The sequence below is a fragment of the Saccostrea cucullata genome, unplaced genomic scaffold (genome assembly GCF_032062105.1).
Source record: "Saccostrea cucullata isolate Sc308-1 unplaced genomic scaffold, CSIRO_AGI_Scuc_v1 ctg990, whole genome shotgun sequence".
Taxonomy (NCBI): domain Eukaryota; kingdom Metazoa; phylum Mollusca; class Bivalvia; order Ostreida; family Ostreidae; genus Saccostrea; species Saccostrea cuccullata.
Genome location: NW_026938358.1, coordinates 61659 through 86764, shown reverse-complemented (window position 1 = coordinate 86764; position 25106 = coordinate 61659). Strand labels below are relative to the sequence as shown.

The 25106-nt window shown below is 33.2% G+C and overlaps 1 protein-coding gene across 9 annotated transcripts in view; it reads left to right on the top strand.

Annotated features, from left to right (window-relative positions):
• Positions 1-25106, top strand: part of LOC134250043 (EF-hand calcium-binding domain-containing protein 6-like) — a 42239-nt gene that overhangs the window by 6230 nt on the left and 10903 nt on the right. For 6 of the 9 annotated variants that reach the window (XM_062732392.1, XM_062732395.1, XM_062732393.1 and 3 more), the window contains exons 2-11: positions 7305-7523; positions 8514-8587; positions 10485-10582; positions 10767-10841; positions 11079-11145; positions 12498-12524; positions 17212-17372; positions 18445-18579; positions 20020-20401; positions 24529-24677. In XM_062732392.1, coding sequence (XP_062588376.1) covers positions 7305-7523; positions 8514-8587; positions 10485-10582; positions 10767-10841; positions 11079-11145; positions 12498-12524; positions 17212-17372; positions 18445-18579; positions 20020-20401; positions 24529-24677 — 1387 coding nt within the window. Of the gene's footprint in view, positions 1-6734; positions 6827-7304; positions 7524-8513; positions 8588-10484; positions 10583-10766; positions 10842-11078; positions 11146-12497; positions 12525-17211; positions 17373-18444; positions 18580-20019; positions 20402-24528; positions 24678-25106 lie in introns of those variants that run through there. The other 3 variants (XM_062732400.1, XM_062732394.1, XM_062732397.1) reach the window with 3 other exon arrangements.

Sequence of the window (25106 nt, the reverse complement as noted above, 5' to 3'; positions counted from 1 at the left end):
TCAATAAATGAAAGGATAGGCAAACACAAAATTTAAAATATAAATAAATGTAAAAAATCATTTAAGCATTTGATAAAACTCTTAATGTATTTTTTAGAAATGTTCTTAATCAAATCTGTGATCCACTCCCAGGATTTTACTCTGAGGCATAAGATAGGGATTGGCACACTGGTCAGTTCCAGTGTCATGATAACCTATTATGCAATTTTCCTGCTGGGCAGCGCGTTACAGAGTATAGTGGTTTGCAGCTTATCTAGGCCAAATTTTGAATTCTGGTAAACAAGATGTGCGCGCTTACTCCGTGCCGATTTGAATGAGAAGACTTTGCACCACAAAACAACAATAATAACCTCGGGATTTATTAACTTTGAATGGTAAGAATTATTCCTTTATCATAGACTTTAAAAGATCATTTAAAAATGACTTTTATACTACCAGTGCATGATCAATAACTTTGTACAAATGTATGTAGCATTAAGAAATGACACAGCGTTAAGGTTATACACATGTACTGAGTATTTGATTTGAATATTTCATTCTTAAGTCAACACAATTATATCCTTGATTCAAGTATTCGTTGTCTTTGTGGAATGTTTTAAAATCATCAAACAATATTTTGATTTAAAAATGAAATTTCTTTACAGCATGGTGTTGATTGTTGCATCATCCGTATTTTCAAATTCCCCCATTCAAAAGACCCGCCTTTGGTGAAGGCAAAGGTGTACGTAAATACTATTACTCTTCAATAATATTGTCATAGTAATTATTTTTCTGCTTTTTTCAATGCAAATGAGGAAAGAACTTAAATTTGATATAATTATTTAAAATATTTTTTGTATATTTTCATTGATCATCTTAAGATACATTAGATGTAGAACGCTGATACAAACACAACTTTCCTTATCTTTACAGGTTGTGCTATTCGTTCCGAGGGGCGGATTCCTTATCAGCCTTTTCAGTGTATGTGATTCTAACAGTCTTATAGATCCGCCGCTCTGTTCTACCTATACTGTGAACATAGGATTTCTGTGATTCTGTTCTTTTAAAATTCAGTGAATGGATTAGACGCCGTTTTCACCCTTTAAAAACCCGGTGACTTGAAACAAAATAAATTAAAACTTGTACCCAGAATGGAATTTAAATGTGATTAACATATTGAATATGGGTTTGTATTAAAGGTTCAAAAATTAATATAATTTGTGTTTATTTCTTTTAAAATATAAATATATCATTATTTAATGAGAAAAGTAAAATTTAGTAAAAATACTTTTGTAACCTCGACGTGAATGTTTTGAAAACGTTTTAAAAACCAAACAAATTAAACGTGAAAAAAACATTTTGAAAATGTTTTTGTTACATTTTATAACAATGTTATGATAACATTTGTTGAAATATTTTGTAAAATGTTTTAAAAACATTAAAAAAAACCATACAAAATCACGCGATTACAACATTGTTCAAAAATCTTTTCGTAACATTTTAAGAAAATGTTCCAGAAACATTTGTTGAAATATTTCACTAAAATGTTTTAAAAACGTTTAAAAAACCATACAAATTCACGTGATTAAAACATTATTGAAAATGTTTTTGCAACATTTTAAGAAAATGTTCTGACGATATTTTGCTGAAATATTTCACTAAAATGTTTTAAAAACGTTTAAAAAACCATACAAAATCACGTGATTAAAACATTTTTAAAAATGTTTTCGCAACATTTTGAAAATGTTTTAAAAACATTTTTAAAATGTTTTTGTGTTAGCTGGGTGTTTATAATGTTTCTCAAGCAAATATGTAGTTTTTTTTTTTATGTTTGACAAATACAAATAAGCCTTTCATTTGAAAAAATTGTTTATTATCACTACCGGATAGATATGTTTGCTTGCTGTATAAATGAAAAAAAAAACCCAATATCATACTGTTTCGATTCCCCGAAGTTCATATGAACGTGATTTGAGGGCTGGAATGGATGATTAAATGTTAAAATTTACCTAATAAATCTCAATCCACTGACTCATAAATAAGCTGCATTTAAAATCTTTTACGGAATAAACAGCATGATTTTTAAAATGTTCACTTATTCCAGATTCAAATCTTATACGGAACAAGTTGCATTTTATACCTTTTGCGGATTAAGCTGCATAATTATAAAATGTTATCCTATCCCAATTATAGATCTTTAATGGAATAACTGCATTTTATGTTATTATTTTTTTTACGAAAAGAAAGGGCATGATTATAAAATGTTAGAATATCCCGGTTTCAAATCTTTATAAAATGTTCATCTATCTCATTTTTATATCTTTTATGGAAAAAGCTGCATTTTAATTAAATTTTTTACGAAATAAACTGCATGATTATAAAATGTTAACCTATCCCAGTTTCATATCTTTCACGGAATAAGCTGCAGATTTTAAAATGTTCACCTATTCCAGTTTTATATCTTTCACGGAAAAAGCAGCATTAAATTTAAATCTTTTACGGAACAAGCTGCATGATTATAAAATGTATCTCAGTTTTATACCTTTTACGGAATAAGCTGCATTTTAAATCTTTAACGGAATAAGCCGCATCATTACAAATTGCTAACCTATCCCAATTTTTATATCTTTTACGGAGTAAGCTGCATGCATTGATTATAAAATGTTAACGGTAAACTATTCCAGTTTTATATCTTTATGGAATAAACTGCATGATTACAAAATGTTAACCTATCCTAGTTTTAAATCTTTTACGGAATAAGCTGCATGAATATAAAATGTTAACCTTTCCTAGTTTTATATCTTTTACGGAATTTAATAGCTGCATTTTATATCTTTTACGGAATAAGCTGCATGATTACAGAATTTTTACCTATCCGAATTTTATATCTTTTACTGAATATTGGCCATAATAAAAATATTTCTAGATTCTCATCCCTGCCCACTCTGAATTAATACCTTCTTATTTCTGTTTTTCTTCGTCTTAATTCTCATCGGGATCGGTATTCATCTACCATTCTACTTTCGTTTTAAACATGATTTTTGACGGCTGAAAAATTGCTGTAATACGTATATATTTTAAACAAGGGTCATTGGTTGAAAAAAGATTGGTGATGATGTGAAGTAAGAGATAATTGAACCTTCACTATGACTTTTATTCGGGTATTGTAGATAAAATCTGTGAAATTGAAAAAATAAAAAGTATAAAATAAAAGCCGCCCGCCCACCTTGATTTTTTTTTTTAGATTGGATGAGAATCTAGCAATTTATTTATTATGGCTTGAGCTGCATGATTGTAAAATGTTAACCTATCCCAGTTTTATATCTTTTACGGAATAAGCTGCATGACTAGATCAATAAACAATGTATTCCTTTAAAATCAGAGCATGTTAATTTGAGATAATTCTGGAAATGAAACTAAATTTCTGTCATGTGCTTGTTGCTACTTGCTTTAATGGTTTAATGAAACTTGTCTTGGTATTTCATGTAACATGGATATTTGTTTTAAAAACCAAATTAAATAATGCTTATAAAACATGTAAAATTTGGTTTAAAAAGCTAATGAGAAAAAATTATGGCCTGATTGAAAATTTTTGTAGAGAATCCTTTACTGGACTTTTACAAATCGGTCTTGAAAAAAATAAATTCAACTTTGCATGGTGTGCCTCTGAAAGCCTTTTTTTGCTAACTTCATTGATAAAAATAGTTTAAAACAGTTGCATACAATGCTCATAGGGTTTATTTGTTGAATAAATTAAGACACAGCTACTTATAATGAGATAATTTTGAAACATTCTCAAAGTAAAGCTTCTTCTGTTACTATAATTTATGGAGTAATTACATTATTTTCTTTATTTAGTATTTTATTTGACATATTTTCATAAATATAACTTAATAATTAATATGTTATACATGGGGTACTTGAAATTTAATAGTCATTATCACATAACCGAGCAATATCAAATGCATGAAGCCAGATGTTTAACACCTTTTCCCTAATCATCTTCTGTTTTGTTATATTGGTGGTAATTTTGTCTGTATCTGACTGCAAGATATCAATAACTGCAAATTGCTAATCAGCATGATACTTTAATATGGCTAGTGCTGAGCAGGATAAAGCTGTTAATTGAATTATTTTCAAAGATACTACCAAAGTACAAAACATTATTTGTACAATTTAAACTGATATTTAATTACCGGGGTAATATTTTTTTAAATAATAATGGAAATACCATCAAACTAAATGAAAAAAATATAAATATTACTAATTGAGCAAGTCCCTGCCATTAGGGAAAAACAAATATTATACTATTTAAGTGTCTTTCATACATAAAATTGTAAACCATTTCTCTTTAAATTACTGTATATCATTAAATCCATGGAAAAACAACAGATTAAATTGTAATTAAGATCTATGATCTATACAAAACAGTATTTATGGACTTGTTCATTCCTGAGTCCTATATCTTTTTCAAGATAAAGGAATTTACTGAAAATAAAGGAGAAAGGAATTAGAGCACTCGATCTTGTTAAACAAATTCTCTAAATGTTATCAGAAGCACTGTCTTTGAGAAATGCCGCTGACTACCAGAAGGTCTGTCTTGGACAAATGCCGCTAAATGCCGCTGACTCTACCAGAGGATCTGTCTTGAACAAATGCCGCTAAATGCCGCTGACTCTACCAGAGGGTCTGTCTTGGACAAATGCCGCTAAATGCCGCTGACTCTACCAGAGGGTCTGTGTTGGACAAATGCCGCTAAATGCCGCTGACTCTACCAGAAGGTCTGTGCTGGACAAATGCCGCTAAATGCCGCTGACTCTACCAGAGGGTCTGTGTTGGACAAATGCCGCTAAATGCCGCTGACTCCACCAGAGGGTCTGTCTTGGACAAATGCCGCTAAATGCCGCTGACTCTACCAGAGGGTCTGTGTTGGACAAATGCCGCTAAATGCCGCTGACTCCACCAGAGGGTCTGTCTTGGAGAAATGCCGCTGACTCTACCAGAGGGTCTGTGTTGGACAAATGCCGCTAAATGCCGCTGACTCTACCAGAAGGTCTGTGCTGGACAAATGCCGCTAAATGCCGCTGACTCTACCAGAAGCACTGTCTTGGACAATTGCCCCACCCACCAACCCATTTCATCTCATTCGTGACTTCTTACATGAAGTATGAACCGGGTAACCCAAAATGTTTAATGTCTAACACATCACCCGTCTTAAAAAAAACCCACAATATTAACTCAAGTATATTATGGAATGAATGAAGAACTGCGAACGATAGTATTGTTCTCCCGCCTACCTCCAAGTCAATTTTCAAAAGTTAACATATTCGATGAATTTTTAATATATTTTTTTTTTTTAGATAAATATATGGATTTACATAAAACATTACATATTTCGGAAAACAAAGAGAGATAACTCTAAAATTTTGGTAAAACTTGTGTTTTTCACTATAGAAATCAACGGAAAACATTTTTAAAACATCCCCCCCCCGTGTCACAAAAATTCCTTTTTACAAGTAATATGGAATGTTTTTTCACAAATTCATACCGAAGCTTTTTGTGTGACACGGGGGGGGGGACATATGTTTTACTGACAAAAAACGATAAAAATGCTTATTTTCCACCAATTTCAAAGCGATTTACAACTGAAACATTATATTTATGTTTTATTTATTTGCCAAATCCATAAGAAAAGATATAAGGAACATTTAATCATATCCAAGACTATTTCAAAATATGGTGATGCTTGAAACTCCGATTTCAATGGAAAATATCGTCTACCCCCCTTTTTTCAAGAGCTGGAATAATGGATAAATTACTGTTTAGCGCTGATATTAAGATAATTCATCAATTACCATTGAACTGTTCTTTGTATTAAACAAAGATTTTATGGCCAAATTGCTATTTATATTGAATTAAATGGTTCCAAAACGTAAGCGGGAATCGAGAGTTAGCGTGTGTATTTCTTAATAGATGGATGAATGAATGAATGAATGAATGAATGAATGAATGAATGAATGAATGAATGAATGAATGAATGAATAAATAAATAAATAAATAAATAAATAAATAAAAATAAATAAATAAATAAATTAATTAATTAATTAATTTATTTATTAATAAATAAATAAATCAATTAATAAAAATAAATAAATAAGTGAATGAATGAATGAAACTCATCATTTTATCAGCATCATTTTATCTTTGTTCCTTTTTTATGGTAGACAAAGTTTTTGTACGTTTTAAAGATCATCTCATGAGGTATTCAGTTAAATCAAAATGCAGCTTTCTGCCGAGATCTCTATAAACCTATAAACTCAAAACAACATTTGAAGTTTTAGCTGAAAATGAAACAAATAATTTTATCAAGAGTTTTAAAAACTCGTTAAAAAATTCCATCGAAATACAGTATTAATATTACCTGTGATTTCTTGGTGCCTTGTATGCGCTGATCTATTTTTTTTATTTCAGGGGAATGGAGGGGGGTCATTCTAACTGAAACAAATTAACTAAAAACCCTTTGTTACAAATAAACATTTTATCTAACTTAGGTCTAAAAATGTTGGGGGATTCTGACAATCTGAACAATTAACAAAAATAGTAATAGGGCCTATTCTCTATGGTTTCCACGTACAGACAGTAGGCCCTACTCCATGCATGTAGAAAGAACTTGGTTGTACAATTCCGGAACTTGATCGGATTTGATTCTTTTGTTAATTTTTACATTAAATGTTTTATTTCCGGTAGCGCGCCAACTGTCAACAGGCGATTTTGCTTTGTATTTGATAAATTAAAAATGTAGATGGATCGAGCATCATGTATATATCTGCTGTACGACTTTTTAAAAGTAAGTATGTTCCATCAGTTTTAAACTAAAACGCACTATCTTAGAAATCCACAGCTGCGTGGCGGACTTTTAACCGTTTGCGTTACCAGAACAGCAACTTGAGCAAAGATCTAACGTTAGCATTGTTAGTACGAATACATCTGTACATAGGGCCTAGGTCACTGTGAAAATTAATAAGATATTCTTTAAAAATATCCCATGTAACAATGTGCCAACCTACGCTCACTTTTTTTCTTTTACTGACCAATCTTATGCCAAGTTATGAGACACATTATAAACATGGAATGAACAAAAAAATAATAATCTAACGTTGTTCATAAATCTATTGTAAAATTTAGGAATAATTTGGATAAGTTAGTAAGTTTTGTTTGCACAGAGTTATGATGTTTTAGTGTAAGGAAATGAATGTTTATATGGACCTTATGTATAGTATGTATCTGTCGAAAGGGGTATGGTTGAAAATTCTGTGGTATTTCAGCGACCGAATTCTTTCCCCCATTTAAGTACCGCCACTCAGCTACAGAGAGAATGGGACTCACTAGAAAAAAGTCTGTCCACAAGAAAAAGAAACCCGTAATTCTGCCGCAGATTGAGATGAAGACAAAGCCGGCAGATCACGGCTCAGGGAAATGTACAGAGGTTGTAAAACTTCCTCCACTGAACCTGGTGTTAGACGCCATCACTGAAGAAGAGACAGGTTTCTACTGTGTGAAATATACGTCAGCTGATAACGAGCTGCTCTAATCAATCAGCTGTTATTGAGCTCTAATTAATTTATATGTATCACGGTATATTTTTCTTAATCATGATATACATTGAGTGAATATAAAGTAATAACAAGAATTTTCAGCAGCATTGTGGAAATAACAGGGAAAGGGTTACACTTGAAGTGGACAGTGTAGCTATCAGTGAAATGTTATGACTTTATTACCCAGGATTTCGGTAATTCTAATCGCAAAAGTATTGGTGGAGGAATGAAAGGTGTTTATTTGTATATGTATTAATATTTATACTTACATGAGTGACAGTGTTCCAGAAGTATATCATTATTTCTCTGATTACAGTAACTGCATTTAATCATATATTTCAATGCTGAACTTGTGTGTGCTTATTAAACTTGACTTATTCAGTTGTATTGTACATATATATTATGATGTGAATTTTTTTCCCAGGTCAAATCATTATCACTGTAGAATACCATAAACCAGCTTTTCTTTCAAACAATTTCAGTTGAATATTTTTCATTTCGATATATGTCAAACATATTTTTTGAAAAGTCTCTCACCTTGTTTTCCTATGAAGTCACTAAAATGATATGGTTCAGTTGATCTTCAGTATTTTAATGAATATCACAGAATTTTGTACTGAGTTAAAAGTTACGCTCTTCCACTTATTTCTGTATGGTTTTCTAAACCTCAATCTGGAACCTTCACAATTCATAGAATTCCTGTTATCAAATGTTTTCAGTTTACCCATCCTCACCAATCTGAAAAAGGACTCATTCAATTTTTTTTTTTTGCAGGATATCTTTATATTCTTTTGACTGCATGTTATATACATGTACATCATGTATATTTGCATTTCATAAATGATCTCTATAGTGTTCTCAGTGATAATTAAAACTTTCAAACCTTGATCATTTCTTGTTAATATAAAGCTGTAACATTTGTACTTTAATGTTTTACAGAGTACAGTCAGGGGCCACATAAATCACGAGGGCGACAGGATGCAACATCCGCCACCCCAAGAACCAGTGAGGAGGTATGTATTACTATAAAATTACCCAGAATTACCCCACCCCAAGAACCAGTGAGGAGGTATGTATTGCTATAAAATTACCCAGAATTACCCCATCCCAAGAAACCAGTGAGGAGGTATGTATTGCTATAAAATTACCCAGAATTACCCCATCCCAAGAACGTGAGGAGGTATGTATTACTATAAAATTACCCAGAATTACCCCACCCCAAGAACCAGTGAGGAGGTATGTATTGCTATAAAATTACCCAGAATTACCCCATCCCAAGAACCGGTGAGGAGGTATGTATTACTATAAAATTACCCAGAATAACCCCACACCAATAACCAGTGAGGAGGTATGTATTACTATAAAATTACCCAGAATAACCCCACACCAATAACCAGTGAGGAGGTATGTATTACTATAAAATTACCCAGAATTACCCCACCCCAAGAACCAGTGAGGAGGTATGTATTACTATAAAATTATCCAGAATTACCCCATCCCAAGAACAAGTGAGGAGGTATGTATTACTATAAAATTACCCAGAATTACCCCACCCCAAGAACCAGTGAGGAGGTATGTATTACTATAAAATTACCCAGAATAACCCCACACCAATAACCAGTGAGGAGGTATGTATTACTATAAAATTACCCAGAATTACCCCACCCCAAGAACCAGTGAGGAGGTATGTATTACTATAAAATTACCCAGAATTACCCCAGCCCAAGAACCAGTGAGGAGGTATGTATTACTATAAAATTACCCAGAATAACCCCACCCCAAGAACCAGTGAGGAGGTATGTATTGCTATAAAATTACCCAGAATTACCCCATTCCAAGAACAAGTGAGGAGGTATGTATTACTATAAAATTACCCAGAATAACCCCACCCCAAGAACCAGTGAGGAGGTATGTATTGCTATAAAATTACCCAGAATTACCCCATTCCAAGAACAAGTGAGGAGGTATGTGTTACTATAGAATTACCCATAATTACCCCACCCCAAGAACAAGTGAGGAGGTATGTATTACTATATAATTACCCAGAATTACCCCACCCCAAGAACCAGTGAGGAGGTATGTATTACTATAGAATTACCCATAATTACCCCACCCCAAGAACAAGTGAGGAGGTATGTATTACTATAAAATTACCCAGAATTACCCCACACCAAGAACAAGTGAGGAGGTATGTATTACTATAAAATTACCCAGAATTACCCCATCCCAAGAACCAGTGAGGAGGTATGTATTACTATAAAATTACCCAGAATTACCCCACACCAAGAACAAGTGAGGAGGTATGTACAGTAATCACCCGGAACTGCTGTGGAGTTATTTACCCTCGCTTGAAAATCCAGGGGTGTATAGTGATGGGTTGTCTGTCCTTGACACTTTAGATACCCATCTCTTATCTCCAACTTCTCCTATACCACTGAGTAACGTTACAAATGTTTAACAATAATAGGAACAAACAAATATTTAGGGTTTCACGTAGCAAAACATGGAATTTTTTTCAATCTTACTATGCTCAATGAGAGTAATGATATTGTAAACTTAGTCCTCATAGTATCACCAGTTATGCTGATATTTTAATGTATTTTAGGCCATGCAAAATTAATTACTTGGTTCTCAGGCCTTTTTTTCCAAGAAATATGATGAGGGAGGGAGGCATTTTTTTTTCTTTTTTATTGCCCCCAAAACATGATGAGGCAGCTTTTTACATTGTACAAAACCACAAAAAATGATGAGGGAGGTGATTTGGTGTTTTTATTTTATCGATTTGGCAATAAAAAGGGTCAATGAGGCACCCTTGGAAGAGATGAGGGAGGGCCTGAGAACCAAGAAAATGAAATTAATTTTTTTTTGCCTTAATTTACACACATTTTAATCTATTTTTACCCTCCACAGGTGACAGAGAAGGTCAAGGACAGACTGACCACTGGATACTATGGACTGCGACACATGTTCAAGGCCAATGATCCTACAGGGAAAGGGGTCGTGTCAAGGTCAAATCATAAAAACATAAATATATGCTTACATAAATATGTTAGATACACTGTTTTCTATCAAAATTTGACATAAAAAAGAAATGTGATCAATGAACTTCAATTTCCTCTATGTACATTTAAATAAACCTATGTATACTGAAATGAGCGTACAATGAACATTGTTAACATTATTTTAATGCAGGGAGGCCTTGTTGAGAATTCTGTACAGTTTAGTGGGGTACATAACACAGGAGCAGTACAGTAAATTCCTAAAAGGGTAAGCTAGTATACAAGCCACTTACTACTTACTTACTTATCTTCTCTGTGCCCCGGAGGACACATGAGGCCGTGACACAGACCACTTAGAAAGGAGATAATTGGCTGCTCTTCAGACTTTGTCAAACAAAGTTATCGATATCTGTGTTTTTCAACCTATGTTAGAAAAGTTTAGCTGATGCCATAACTTTGACCACATATATATGTGCAGTAAAATAATTTATTTTATTGATAACAGGAATGGATTGGATGGAAAAGATCACATTTCTTTTGATGGTTTTGTGGCTTGTTTTAAGGATAATGAGGTTAGTAGAGATCTATAGAGATGTCTCCTACATTGATTTCTGAAAAACAAAATAGAATGGGATTCAATAGATTACAAGTACTGTTTTCTCTCTTTGGGCTACCCATACAGTTACTTGTATATCCATCCATAGGGAAGCTATAACAAGTTCTGAGATACATTAACTGCCTATTGGATTCTTCTTCATTATTATAAACAGGACTAATCATCAAGTTCATTAGAGCTAGATTAATTCCTAGTTATATTTTTCCTAAAGCTCTAATTTTTCCTGCTATTTTCAATCTCCCAAGTAGATATAGAAATCCAAAGTCATCAGTAATTTTATACAGAAAGGCAAGAAAATGTTTATGGTATTAACAAATTTCAGTTTTATTAGTTATCCAGTAAAAGAAAGTTTTTTATCAGCACTCTTAATGTAAGATCCCAATCTCAATGTAAAATGTATGATTATTTTATGTGTATCATGTGAACAACAGTGTCCTACACAAAGTAAGGCCAAAGCATTGTTGTTATAGTGGGCAGTGAAATGGTCTGTCAGTAATATTGTCTTGCTTTATGTCTTAATGCAGTCATACCAAAGAGTAACTCTATGGTAGGTAGTCACTTCCGATATGTGCACAAAGGACATTTCATCATCAATGTACACCTTCTATGTTCAGCAAAAAGTTTAGGAAGATTTTTAAAATCAAAAAAAAAAAAAAAAAACACTATCAAGATTTTGAATAGACTTCTAGTAAAATTTACGATTGAAATTCAGAAATTTAATTAAATTTTCAAATGCTTGCATGTTGTAGGTAGTTTGCATACACGAGAACCTTGTGAAATTAATTTACCCTCACAGTGTCACATTTATATAAATTAATGCAGTGGCTTGGGCTGTGGGCATTGGTCTGGGTAGCTCTGTTGGTCAGTCATCTGATTAGTGCTGCAGGAATCCTGGGTTAGGGTCCCAGTCCAGCCATGCATCTTTCCTGTTACAAATTGGTGACCTTTATTATCCCCTGGACTTCTAGGTAAAAGTCCTATCAGGGGCAAAAAAAAATAGAACTTGGGTTAGATTCAAGGTCTTGCCTGGTAAATACATTTGCTTCATTCCTGTTAGAAATATAAGTATCAAAATTTGCTTGCTGGTAAAGTTGCCTACTGTATTAAAAACTCAGCAATATCAATTGTGTTGGCTAGAATTCACCCTAAGGGTACATGTAACTAAAAGTTTTTATTACCATACAACTATGCAGCAGGAGAATCCCAACGTACAAATCAGGATTATGTAGGATGGAAACAGAAAGCAATATCGTAAATAATATTAGTCACCTGAGGACTTTCAATTACATTAAAATTGTCTTCTGTAAGGTTGTAAAGAGACGATTACCTCGCCTGGTAAGTTTGGAACTCTGGGATATGTTGTGTTACCATGGTGATAGAGCCTCATTTTGATGTTGTTATAACTATTTAAATGATGAACTCCTTTATTCCTTATTTAATTTAAAATGTGGTAATCTGTAACAGCTTAAAAAATTCCCCATGTAACAGAATAAAAAAAACCCCATTAATTTGTAATGTTGTACCTGTTATTAGATATGACCTGACTGATAAATTAATTACATGTTTGAAAATTCCCAACATTAATTCCTGTAACAGCTGCAAAATAACAAATAAATTGAATTTTGGCAACCAGTCAGACAGGGTAAATTTTGGTTTGATAATTTTGATTCCATGTATTAGCAACTAAAGCAGAGATTCCATCAATATTTATCACGGACAGAAATGAATAATTATTGTTTTATTTGGGGAGGGGGTGCATGCTGCAGCCATTGTGCATCATTAACCTCTCAAAAATGCAATCATTTGCTGCAACAGTGAAAAGAAGATGTGCAACTGATCAGGAAATATGTTTCACAAATGGTTTGTGGCAACGCACTTTGAAAAAATTACGCACTTTGAAAAAATTTTTCAAAGTGCGTTAAAATTGGGACAAAATCAACGCACTTTGAAAAAAATTTTCAAAGTGCGTTAAATTTGGGACCAACTCAACGCACTTTGAAAAAAATTTTCAAAGTGCGTTAAGAGTCTACATCAATATATTTGACCATGGAGACACTTAACGCACTTTGAAAAAAAGTCATATTTTAGTCATGGAAAGATTTTATTTGTTATTTATCTTTCAAAAAACTAAGCCTAACCCTAACCTCAAAAATGAATTGATTTTACTCCCGTCGAAAAGAGGAAAATAGGGGTATAAGATCCCTAAGTCCAAATCTTCATCTTTCCAATACATATGGTAGGTGTCGGTAACAAACGGGGGAGGGGAGCAATAAACCTGAAAAGGGTACGCTCCATTTTCAATGCTTATACGATGTATATATCTTTCCAAAATAAGTGGGGGGCTTAGCCCCCCTTCCCCTCCCCTGGCCCTTCGCCCAGTCTCGATGTCTATGCTATACTCAAAGCATTCATATAATTATGTATTTACCTAACTGGTATGACGTTGAAAACTTTCAATAAAAATGAGTTAATTAAAACAGATGAAAACTAGAAATTTTTAAGTACAGTAAAACGTATGAGAGAGAAAGAATTTTCATAGTTTTGAACAATCAAATTGGCCCCTTTTTATTATGATAAATGCTAAGTTGCTTGAAGCTGTCCTCTGTTAGTGCCCCCTATACACCTTTACATCTACTTATCAAAGACTAGAATTAAAAAAAAAAGAAGAAACGAATTAATGAACTTAAACAATGGTCACTCTTTTTTTCAAGACCCTTTAATTTTCCCTTTTATTTTATCAAAACCTTAAATATTTAAAACGTTAATATCTCAGGTCCTACAGTGACTTTATCATAAAAAAGTTATCAAACCAGGATCTGTTATTTATCACACCGATTATATGAAGGAATATTGATCAATCTTTACATTTTTTTCAAAGTGCGTTAATATGGTCGATATTAACACACTTTGAAAAAAAATTATTTTTTTCAAAGTGCGTTAGCTTGGTCCCAAATTTTAACGCACTTTGAAAAATTTTTTCAAAGTGCGTAATTTTTCAAAGTGCGTTGTAACAATGGTTGCTTCACTATTGGGTGGTCCTGGATTTGATTTTTTGCTCTTTGTGCTAGCTGCATCAAACCTAAAGACATTTAATTATGACTGTTCATTTGCAAAGTGCCTGGAAGTAAAAGTATTGAGTCCTTTGGCTGAAACCTTCAAAATCAGGGTCCCATAATTTATAGGTGGCATTGACATAATTAAAGGGCCATGTATGATACAAATTCAAGGCACTTCACTTAAAGTAGGTGACATTATTATGTGCTTTTATTATAAATACTGAAATGGGACACATTATAAACAGCATACAATCAATTGAATTCTTGTAAAGATGTTTTCACTTAAAATATCAGGGAGATTTTTCTCAAACTTAATCTCTTCAAATCAATAAATTTGTTAACATTTTGCTCTCAAAATTCAGTATCATGTGTAATTTTCTTCCACTGCCTTTTTAACTGGTTCTCTTTGCTTGGTATCCAGTCCTTTTTAACTGGTTCTCTTTGCTTTGTATCCAGTCCTTTTTAACTGAGGCCTGTTCAGCAGAGCGAACGTTCGCGAATCGCGAGCGCTCGCCAAAATTACTATTGGAGGTATAAGGAATTTTAGCGAGCACTCGCGAACTTTCGCTCTGCTGAACAGGCCTCTGGTTTTCTTTGCTTGGTATCCAGTCCTTTTTAACTGGTTCTCTTTGCTTGGTATCCAGTCCTTTTTAACTGGTTCTCTTTGCTTGGTACCCAGTCCTCTGCTTGTTCTCTCCCTCTACCTTTACTGAGCTGCTTACTGTTAATCACTTTTTACTCGTGAACTTTATTTTTGCATAATTTCTATTGATATATATGTAACAGTAATTAAAATTTCTGAAATTTTTGGCTTACCGGTACTTATTATGCCATCATGATAAAACAATCTCTCAAAAATAAAGCTCTCATGAAGGATTAGTGATCTACAGTGTACTGTGGCTTATAGACTGCTTGTTAATGTTGATGTTGTGTAGCTGAGTAGAAAAAAGGCTTAATTCACCAACAAAACACCCTGCCTTCTATTTTCTTTTCACAGTTAAATCCTATGTATCCTCCCCCTCCACCCCCCTTTTTTTGCATACTTATCATGTTGTTTTTTTATCTTCTGAATCTCAAAATCATTTAATAAATATTCGAAGAATTATTTTATGTGAAATATGATTATGTATAACTATTATGAATCATTATTATAATGTATGTAGAAAAATGCCCTTTTACAGTTATCAATATTCTTCATTAAAGATCTTTAAGGTCAAGATCTAGTAAATAACTTTAGACTAATTTTTAGCTCTACTGGTCAGAGACCAGAAGAGCTTATGCGATAGTAATGCGTCCGGCGTCCGTCCGTCTGTCCGTCTGTCTGTCTGTCTGTCCGTCTGTCCGTCTGTCTGTAAACAATTTTTCAAAACACTACTCCTCCTACAGTTTTGGTCTGATTTCAATATAACTTGGCACACAAGTAGACTACACTAAGATACATAATTCTGTGTATCGGTTTTTGATTTTGATGAACGGTGTTGCCGTGGTTACTAAAAATAGAAATTTCTGTGAAATTCTTTCAAAATGCTACTCCTCCTACAGTTTTGGTTTGATTTCATTATAACTTGGCACACAAGTAGACTACACTAAGATACATAATTCTGTGTATCGGTTTTTGATTTCGATGAACGGTGTTGCCGTGGTTACTAAAAATAGAAATTTCTGTGAAATTCTTTCAAAATGCTACTCCTCCTACAGTTTTGGTCTGATTTCAGTATTACTTGGCAAGCAAGTAGAATACACTAAGATACATAATTCTGTATATCGGTTTTTGATTTTGATGAACGGTGTTGCCGTGGTTACTAAAAATAGAAATTTCTGTGAAATTCTTTCAAAATGCTACTCCTCCTACAGTTTTGGTTTGATTTCATTATAACTTGGCACACAAGTAGACTACACTAAGATACATAATTCTATGTATCAGTTTTTGATTTCGATGAACGGTGTTGCCGTGGGTACTAAAAATAGAAATTTCTGTGAACTTCTTTCAAAATGCTACTCTTCCTACAGTTTTGGTCTGATTTCAATATAACTTGGCACATAAGTAGAATACACTAAGATACATAATTCTGTGTATCGAACTTTAATTTTGATGAACGGTGTTGCCGTGGTTACTAAAAATAGAAATGTCTGTAAAATTGTTTCAAAATGCTACTCCTCCTACAGTTTTGGTCTGATTTCAGTATAACTTGGCACACAAGTAGACTACACTAAGAACATAAAGAGACTTTATCAACGATCATTATTCTATTTAGTTTCAAATCCCAGCTGCTTAAGTACTTTTCTCTTCCTTTGCTATAAGTTCAAACCAGTAGAGCTTCAGTCTCGACAGAGACTTCTGGTTTGGTGCTAGATTCATTATGACGTCATAATCAATTTCAACTTTCTTTTTCCCGTACTTTACGGCTTTAGCAGAATTATATAAAAAATAGGGTATTTTCTTGACATTCAATTTGAATTCATATGAAAAGTAAACCGGATACCTATATTAAATTTGATATTGATTTGAAGAAGAGGCCATGAACATGCTAATTACCGTTTTCTGAGAGACTGTAGGCAATCTGGATACATTTCCTTTGTCGAATATTAAAAAAACTCCCATATTCATGACTGGTTTTCTTAATCTTTTATTGAAAATGACAGTTTAAAATACAGTTTTTCACCTTGTTTACCTACAAATTATGCCCCGAAACACATTATTTGACCAATCTAAAGTTGTAAAGCATCAATAAAAGAATTTATTTCTCAAGTTTGGTAAATCTGTAGGCACCTTTCATTTACTAGATCTTGACCTTAAGATAATGGATTTTGAGCTTTGCAAATCATAACAGCATCAGAATTGCTACCTTTCACTTGTTAATCAGGTATGCTAATACCTCTTTCCAGAGGTAGGGTTTATTCTGTTTCAGAGAACCACTAAATAAAATATTTAACACTTGGATTATAAAGCATTGTTTTAACTGTAGACTGTACAGAAGGAGTGGGTGAGTCCATCAATGAAGCTGGAGATGGAGAAGGCGAGACATTACCCCGAGTCTGATCTCAGACGAACCGACGTCATCGTAACCAACCCCTTCCTGTCCGCACCTTACTCAGACACGCTGTTTAGAGAGAAAATACGCAATATGTAAGACAGTAGAAATACAAGTGAAATATATAATAATGCAATATGTAAGTACAAAATAAATATAAGGAAAATTTTGCAATAAGTAAGAACAGTATAAAATTAAGCATTATGTATAGTAGAGATTTCAAGAAAAACTGTCTTTCGAAATACAGTCAATTCTCGAATTATCGCCATTCGATTCATCGCCATTTTCGCAATACCGCCATGATTTGCCAAGAACGTTTTTCCTGCTATATAAAATTCTCTTTATAACGCCTAATTCGCATACCGCCATCCGCCACCCTGTTTTCACAACAAACGTCCATTTTTAAGTGTCAATTATCTCGATATACCGCCACAGGTGCATGTGGTCAGTGAAGCGCGGCTAATTGGTTGACGCTATCCCTGTTGTAAAGCGTGCAAAGCCAGGCAAGGTACAAGCAATTAAATAATTAAATAAGAATTAAATAAACAATGATTTTTACATGAACTGTTATGATAATTTTGTTTTCTGTTAAATAAAAATCATTAATTTTAGTGACGGCTTTGCCACGAAAGCGGTCGTTGTTTAAGAACACAGATAACGATATCATTTTGATGATCTCTGCTTTAAACAATGCAAAATTTGCTTAAAAAATAATTATATGGTATATATTGTGAACATTTTATTAACAATGATGCCTTAAACAATGAATTTATTCAAGAATTCATTTTACGTATTATCATCAATATATCATGATGATCGACTCAGCATTTTTTTTTCTCAATATCAGTCGTGCAGATTTACATGCATCCACATGTACTTGTCTTTATTTCATAACTGCACATTTTGTTTTAGCAAAATTGTACATAAAAAATTACTTGAAGTATTTTAAAATTTAGAAATATGTTTTTATATGTACATGTACATGTTATAATGAGAATAGAAACGTTAAATGGTATTTCTAAGAACGGTAACTCTACTTCTGGTTTCCTAAATGACGGGAAATTCGATTCATCGCCAAATTCGTTATACCGCCATGATTTCTAAATTACAAAAGGTGGCGGTTTATCGAGAATTAACTGTAAAATGATTTCTTGTTTATTGTTACAGAGAGGATGCACGTCAGGTTTTCCCTCCAGCGTGTTTCCAGGCCAACGGGAGGATTGTCCCCCCACAGCTCCGGGAAGCCCACGCTCAGCTGGGGATCTTCATGAAGGACGCGGAGTTCATGTCACTATGGCAACGGTGGGTGTCTTCTCTTTGTCAATAAAACAAAGTATTACCGTAACTGTAGCCAAGTCATAATGATAAAAAAAAGATTAGATAAACTATCTGTCAAACCTTGTGTTCTCCACACTTCTTTGATTCAATACTTTCAACATATGTGAACAGACTACATGGATAACACCATTAGAATATATTGTATAGTATACTTTAATCAATTATAGATTATAATTAATCTTACTTACATCATTTAATTTTTTTCTAATGGGAGGCAACTCAGGTATCACTCTACATACCTCCTTGCAGTATTTCATTGCCATCCAAAGGGAGATAATAAGTTTATCACCATGTGCTTGAGGGACACATCACAAATTGTCTCCCATTTTGGGACTTACGAAGGCTGTTCAAAAATTACGCAGACTTGTTGCACAGAAAAAATATTTGACGACATAATCGGGCAAAATATCACACATAATATAAAAGAATCTTTACTTATATGGTCTTCAAAATTTCTTATCAAAATGTTGTAAATTGGTATCAATTTTGAGTGATTTTTCGGGACATATCATCAAGTCACGGAGCAGCAAAATCTTCGACATCACAGGCATTATAAAAAATATGTGATTGAGCTTTCATTTTCTCAACATTTTCCCAAGAGTACCTGCAGTTTGAGTTATCTTATCTAATCAACATCTAAACACCATTTCTTGTCAAGCTTTAAATCTATTAAACAAGTAAAGAATATTCTTTTTTGGTTTAAAAACCAAAAACTGCAGGTATTTATGAGATATAGTGTGACTCTCAATTACGTTCTTTACAGTCCAGATAAAGTTTTCGTCGATAATCTTTTTCCCATCCTCCCGTATAGGCTTTTGACAGTGGTCTAATGGTCTAAAATTTCATTTTGCTATTTTTGGACGAATGTCCAGTTTACTACATGAATTATGCATATTTTGGATCTATGTTGGCGATATCTTGAGCAGTACAAGTAATTTTACAGAAGTGTGGTGCGCTGTCAATTCAGGAGATGTCATTTTCACTGTCAATAATAGACCAATTTAAAGATACATTTGAGAAAATTGTCAAAAAATATCGCGGATTATAGAAAATTAATGAGTTAAATTTTAGATTCCGCATGCTTTTGCTTCATATTTTTTGTCTTGCTCAGTACCTCTCCATCAGCGATATCAACATACCGATAATTTTCGTAGAATTTTAATGCAAAAATTTTGCCTAAAATTTATTGGAATCTTTAGGATACATATTTCTGTGAAATTTCATAACTATATGACATCTGTAAGAGTAAATAATAGCACAGTCCGTGTAATTTTTGAAAGGCCCTCGTAATTGCTAAAAATCAATCAGATTGAGTGAATTATTCTGAAGGATAAAAATGCAAAGCATTAGTGACTGATATTTACTGATTAAAGGGCTAAAATTTGATTTTTTTTTCATCAATAGATATGACAAGGAGGGCTTAGGTGCCATCAGAACTAGTTTGTTTCTGAAGAGAGCGGGCATCGACACTCGACCCAAAACCTACTCACATCGCAGTAAGACAGTCGTAGAACTCAAAATCAGACCTAAATCAGAGGCCAATGTCACCCCCTCCAAACAGGAAGTAGATACTAAACAGGAGGTAGAGACTAAACAGGAAGTGAATACTACAACACAGAACAAGACAGAGGTCAGCACTGATAAGGCTACAGAAAAAACCGAGGGAGAGAATACCAGTAAAGATACAGGGGCACCAGACAAGAGTGAGGACATCAAAGTCAGCGTCAATCGTAAGAAGAAGGTGCAGCCCAAGCTGGAGAACATCATAGACTGCCTGCACTATAGGGTAAGGGTTGTTTATTAAATATTTAGAACCACCAGGCACTTTACATGTATACAGGGTAAAGATAACAACTTTCACAGCAGTACAGGTTTATAGGTTGTTTCAATGTCAGTAAAATAGTTCTGTGAATGTAGATCACTCCTCAAATTGAGTCATTTTGCCTGGAGTGATTAGCTACCATCATGGACTTGTTTACAGTGACAGTTGATAGATGTTCAGGCTATTGTGTCTGTTTGTATCTAAATCTGCATAGTAAAATGTTTGTTGTATAAATGATTAAACAAAGATCTATGCCTTTGATGAGTTATACTATATTGTAATGAAGGTAAAAAGGGAGGTAATTCATGAACATGTCCATAGAAATGAGTACATTTTGGTCTAACTTCATTTAGTTTAGTATTTACAAATGCCCTTCACTATGATTTTTGAATGACAAAGTGCTTGATATAATTTAAAGTTACTTATAGCTAGGAAGTCAAATTTTTGTCATTTAAAGGAATGTATTAGTTCAAAGGTTTTGATTGTTTTGTTGAAGAAAATATATGATATACTAACTGTACTGGTACATTACTTGTAACATTTGGTACATGTCTTGAATTCTTAGGTCTCTTCATATCCCTCGAAATTTAATTATGATTTCTATGTAATCCTGGTACAATGAATTAACTTGATTAAGAACAATGGATTGTGACAGTCATTAAAAGTGGTACATACATTTTTACTATAAAGCTGGCTGCAATATTCCCTTTCAGTTATTTATCAGGGTTGGTATTTATTATACATATGTTCCTTTGTATTGGACACTTGAACACTGAATCCAGGTATCAAAGTATAATCATCTGTATGGGATGTTATGATAGTTTTCAGTGTTTTCTCTACATCACAGATCTGTATGGAAGCTTTACATTTATTTATCTCATTTTAGCCAGGGTTTGGACGCTTCATATAGCTCTCTCCTACCCATGGTTGTTTGATCACATTAGATTGTTGTTATCTTGAATATTTAAGCCTCTATGCTGTGAAATCATGTTCGGCAATGATAGTGTTTGTTCCATCAAAATCAACAATAGAAATTACCAGTAAACAAGAAATATTTTGTAAGCTAGCTACTAGGGATGTGCGATTTTATTGGTATACCGGTATATCACGATTTTTAGTTGCGTGATACGTATCGTGATACAGAGACCTAAATAGGGGTATTTAGGTACATATTATAAAGTCCAGAAATTATTCATTTATTTGTTTCATCTTTCAAATTAAAATTATAGAAAGTCTTAAAAATATTGTAAAAGGTGAAAAGAACAGCATCTTACCATCCAAACATGATTAATTTAATGTACATAAAAATCTCAAAAAAGCGAAAATTTGTTTTTCTAGCATATTTTTAAGAAAAATAATGACAGTTCATTAAAAAATCATTGTAAAAATTTATTGCAAAAATATCATGATATTATCGTGATATTTGGGGAAAAAATTGTGATATATCGCGATACGAAATTTTTTTTGCGATACCCATCTCTAGTAGCTACAAGTATTGAAAAGTTGCATAAAAGTTCATTTTACGACTGTGCTTTCCTTGCTTTGGTCAATATTTTCATACTCCTTGTATAAAGAAATGCAATCCTGACTAATATTCAAAAACAAATTCTAGAAAGCTTAGATAATTTAAGCTGGGGATTTCTAAAGGGAGTTAACTTCTGCAGATGCTCAGTTACTGGTTCTTTAATTAATCTTTAAAAAATGATATTATAAGTTATTGCTGTAGTGCTAATACAAATATAATGTAGCCCTCTCTCGATCTTTTTTTTAATTTGATATCCCCCCCCATCACCACCAAGGAGGGAGAAGGCTACATTATTGTAGCTAGTACACAAATGCTTCCTTGACAACTTTTAAACAAAATTACATTTAAAAAAGATATCTTTTTTTAAATGAGTAGAACTTTAAAATTTAAAGTCAGTAACATCAAAAAGGCATTTTTACTCAAACTGAAATCTGATACAGTACAACTTTATGAGAAATTTGTATGAAAGCATTTAAATTTCCTTTAATCTTTTCTTTGAGTCAATGTAAATAGATAGTTCAAACTTGTGAACAAATAGAAACAATATTGCGACATTTACATAACTAATGAAGACATCTAGGTTGATCACACATGACTTTGTAGATGAAATGATTACAGATAAATCAATTTTCTATATATGGCATTAGAGAGGATTTTCCCAGCATCATAGCAACAGGTGTAAATAATCTTACCTGTCAGGTAGAGACAGGTAGAGAAGGCAACTCAGTGTTCCGGGTCATTTAAAGCCCTCCCTGGACTTTAAAAGTGAAGAGTGTTAGAAGATATGACATTAAATGCCAGGCTGTGGAATTTTTAGATTGATCTTCTCACGGAAAATCAATGTTTATATAGGCATAGTAACTCTGTGTTTGGGGACGTGTGTGTTTAACAGGAGTGGAACTAGAGAAGGTGTTCAGTGTATAATGACCAAGATCACTTCATTATAAAAATATCACAATGGTCACATAAGTTGTTTCATGGATATATTTCATTAGATTTTGTGATTATCATTTCTCAAAATACATATGGACCTGGAATTGAAATATTAAAAAGCAGTGTGCATGTATTTGCAAATTAAGTGTTGAGAGGAGAAAAGGAGATTATATCAAAGGATATTTTCTTATTGGAATAAGTCAGTGTTGAATCTGAGAGATAAACACCTGGTCAGTATGATGGAGATTGTGGGATTTTCCAAGGCCATGCATCAGCGCACCACTACGACCAGCACCGAATTCCGTTGTCACACTTCAATGGGCATCAGGGAGGAACGAGGGCGGCCAAAGTCTGCCCATGTCCGGAGTAAGACCTCCTTGTCCATCACGCGCTCTGTCACTGACCACTATGAGGTATATGCTTACTGAGTCATCAGGAAAAATGTGGAATCGGTGGCAAAAATCTGTCACTATTGAACAGGTCTGAGATATATACAGCCTACGTATTGTAAGATCTGTGTTTGACCTGTACAAAATATGTTGCTTACGTATAGTAAGGAGAAGACAAGCTCATAAGCATTGTTTAAGAAAATTTTCTACGAGGGTAAGCCTGAAACAATAGACCACAATGAGGCGTGTGACATTAGTCAGTAATATGCTGTACTGACCATGTATGATACCAGAATTTATGGCTTAGTGGCATTTCCCAAGTCAGTCACTTTTTTACCCTGTAAAAAAATCTGAAATCATTTGGTAAATTATAATGCATGAATAATTATATCTGGATGTGAATCAAACAGGATCTGAGTTGACAAAAGGAAATTTGGAAAATATTAATGAAGTGAATTTAATTGTTTAACCTAAGTTATACTTGTATTTATGAGTCTTTATTTGAAATTTAACGTTAAACTGCAAAGCACAATTTAACAAATCTTCCCTAATTTATCTTTATAAGTACATTTACCCGTTGATATCATATGAGTTTTAATTTATCAAGTTTTCACTGAGATCACAAATTAGTGAACAGGAAAACAACTGATTGGTTTGAATGACATACTCCATTGAATTACATTCGTTTTTGCGCTTGACAAAAATATTCTCAGTGTATCATTAGAAAGTATATTTCCTGATTTTATGGTAATTTTTAGAAAGACCCAGTCTTTCTGCATTTTTATAGTTTGGTATGTGAACAAGTCGATAAAACTGACAACGTTTGAATTCAAATTAATATCAAAGTATGTACGTTACCTAGTTCTTAATGGCATGAGATCAGATACTGCTTTCATAACTAACTATACATGTAGTTCTTTCCGTTTTATATAGAGCAAGTTATTCTGTTGAGTCTCTAGTTTACCATTGATGTTTGTATTTAAGTTACCTAAATCGGTCATTTTACTCCCATCATCTTTTTAAAATTGTTGTATGATTGCAAGTCATTTAATGTTTATCTTGTTAGTTAAAAGCATCCTATGCTTATATAAACAGCCATTTCACTCTTTTTCAGTTTGAGGAGTCCTACAATGTGATGCTGGCAGCTTTTGACTTCTTTGATTATCTGGCTGAGTGAAATATCTACCTATGTTGTTATTTGTTGCTGTTTTGCATATGAGCCTTTTTACTCTTTTATTTTTCAGTTTGAGGAGTCATACAATGCAATGCTGGCAGCCTTTGACCTCTTTGATTATCTGAGTGATGGTTACATTGCTCGAGTCGACTTTCGCCGGGTTCTACAGGAGTTTGGTCTCAATATCTCAGTTACTGATCTCGATAACTTCTTAGCAAGGTAAGGAAATGAAAAAAAAAAATCTGTATTTATGTAATGTGAGATTTTCAAGAAAAGTGAGATTTTGTGAGGTTTACAGTTTTATAGGTTCAATGTTTTTTTAAGAGTTAGCCATAGACATTTCCCTTCATTTTCATGATTTAAGAACACCATTCTTGAAATAATGATCACAACAAATCAATGATACTTGCATTTGGTATATCTAAATGGCAAATAGATACAGTTTGACATGGTGCCCATTAAGACCATTTATATTAAGTGTAACAGTACTCTAGTGTCAATTAAAACTCTACAAATTGTTCCTAATGTGTTGTTACAATTTTGCAAGTGACAATACACTAGGGCTAACAGTTCATTGTCACATCATGCTTGGGCTTTGTTTCTAACAAATAACACTTTTGCAAATTGCCATATCAGGACACCAAACCC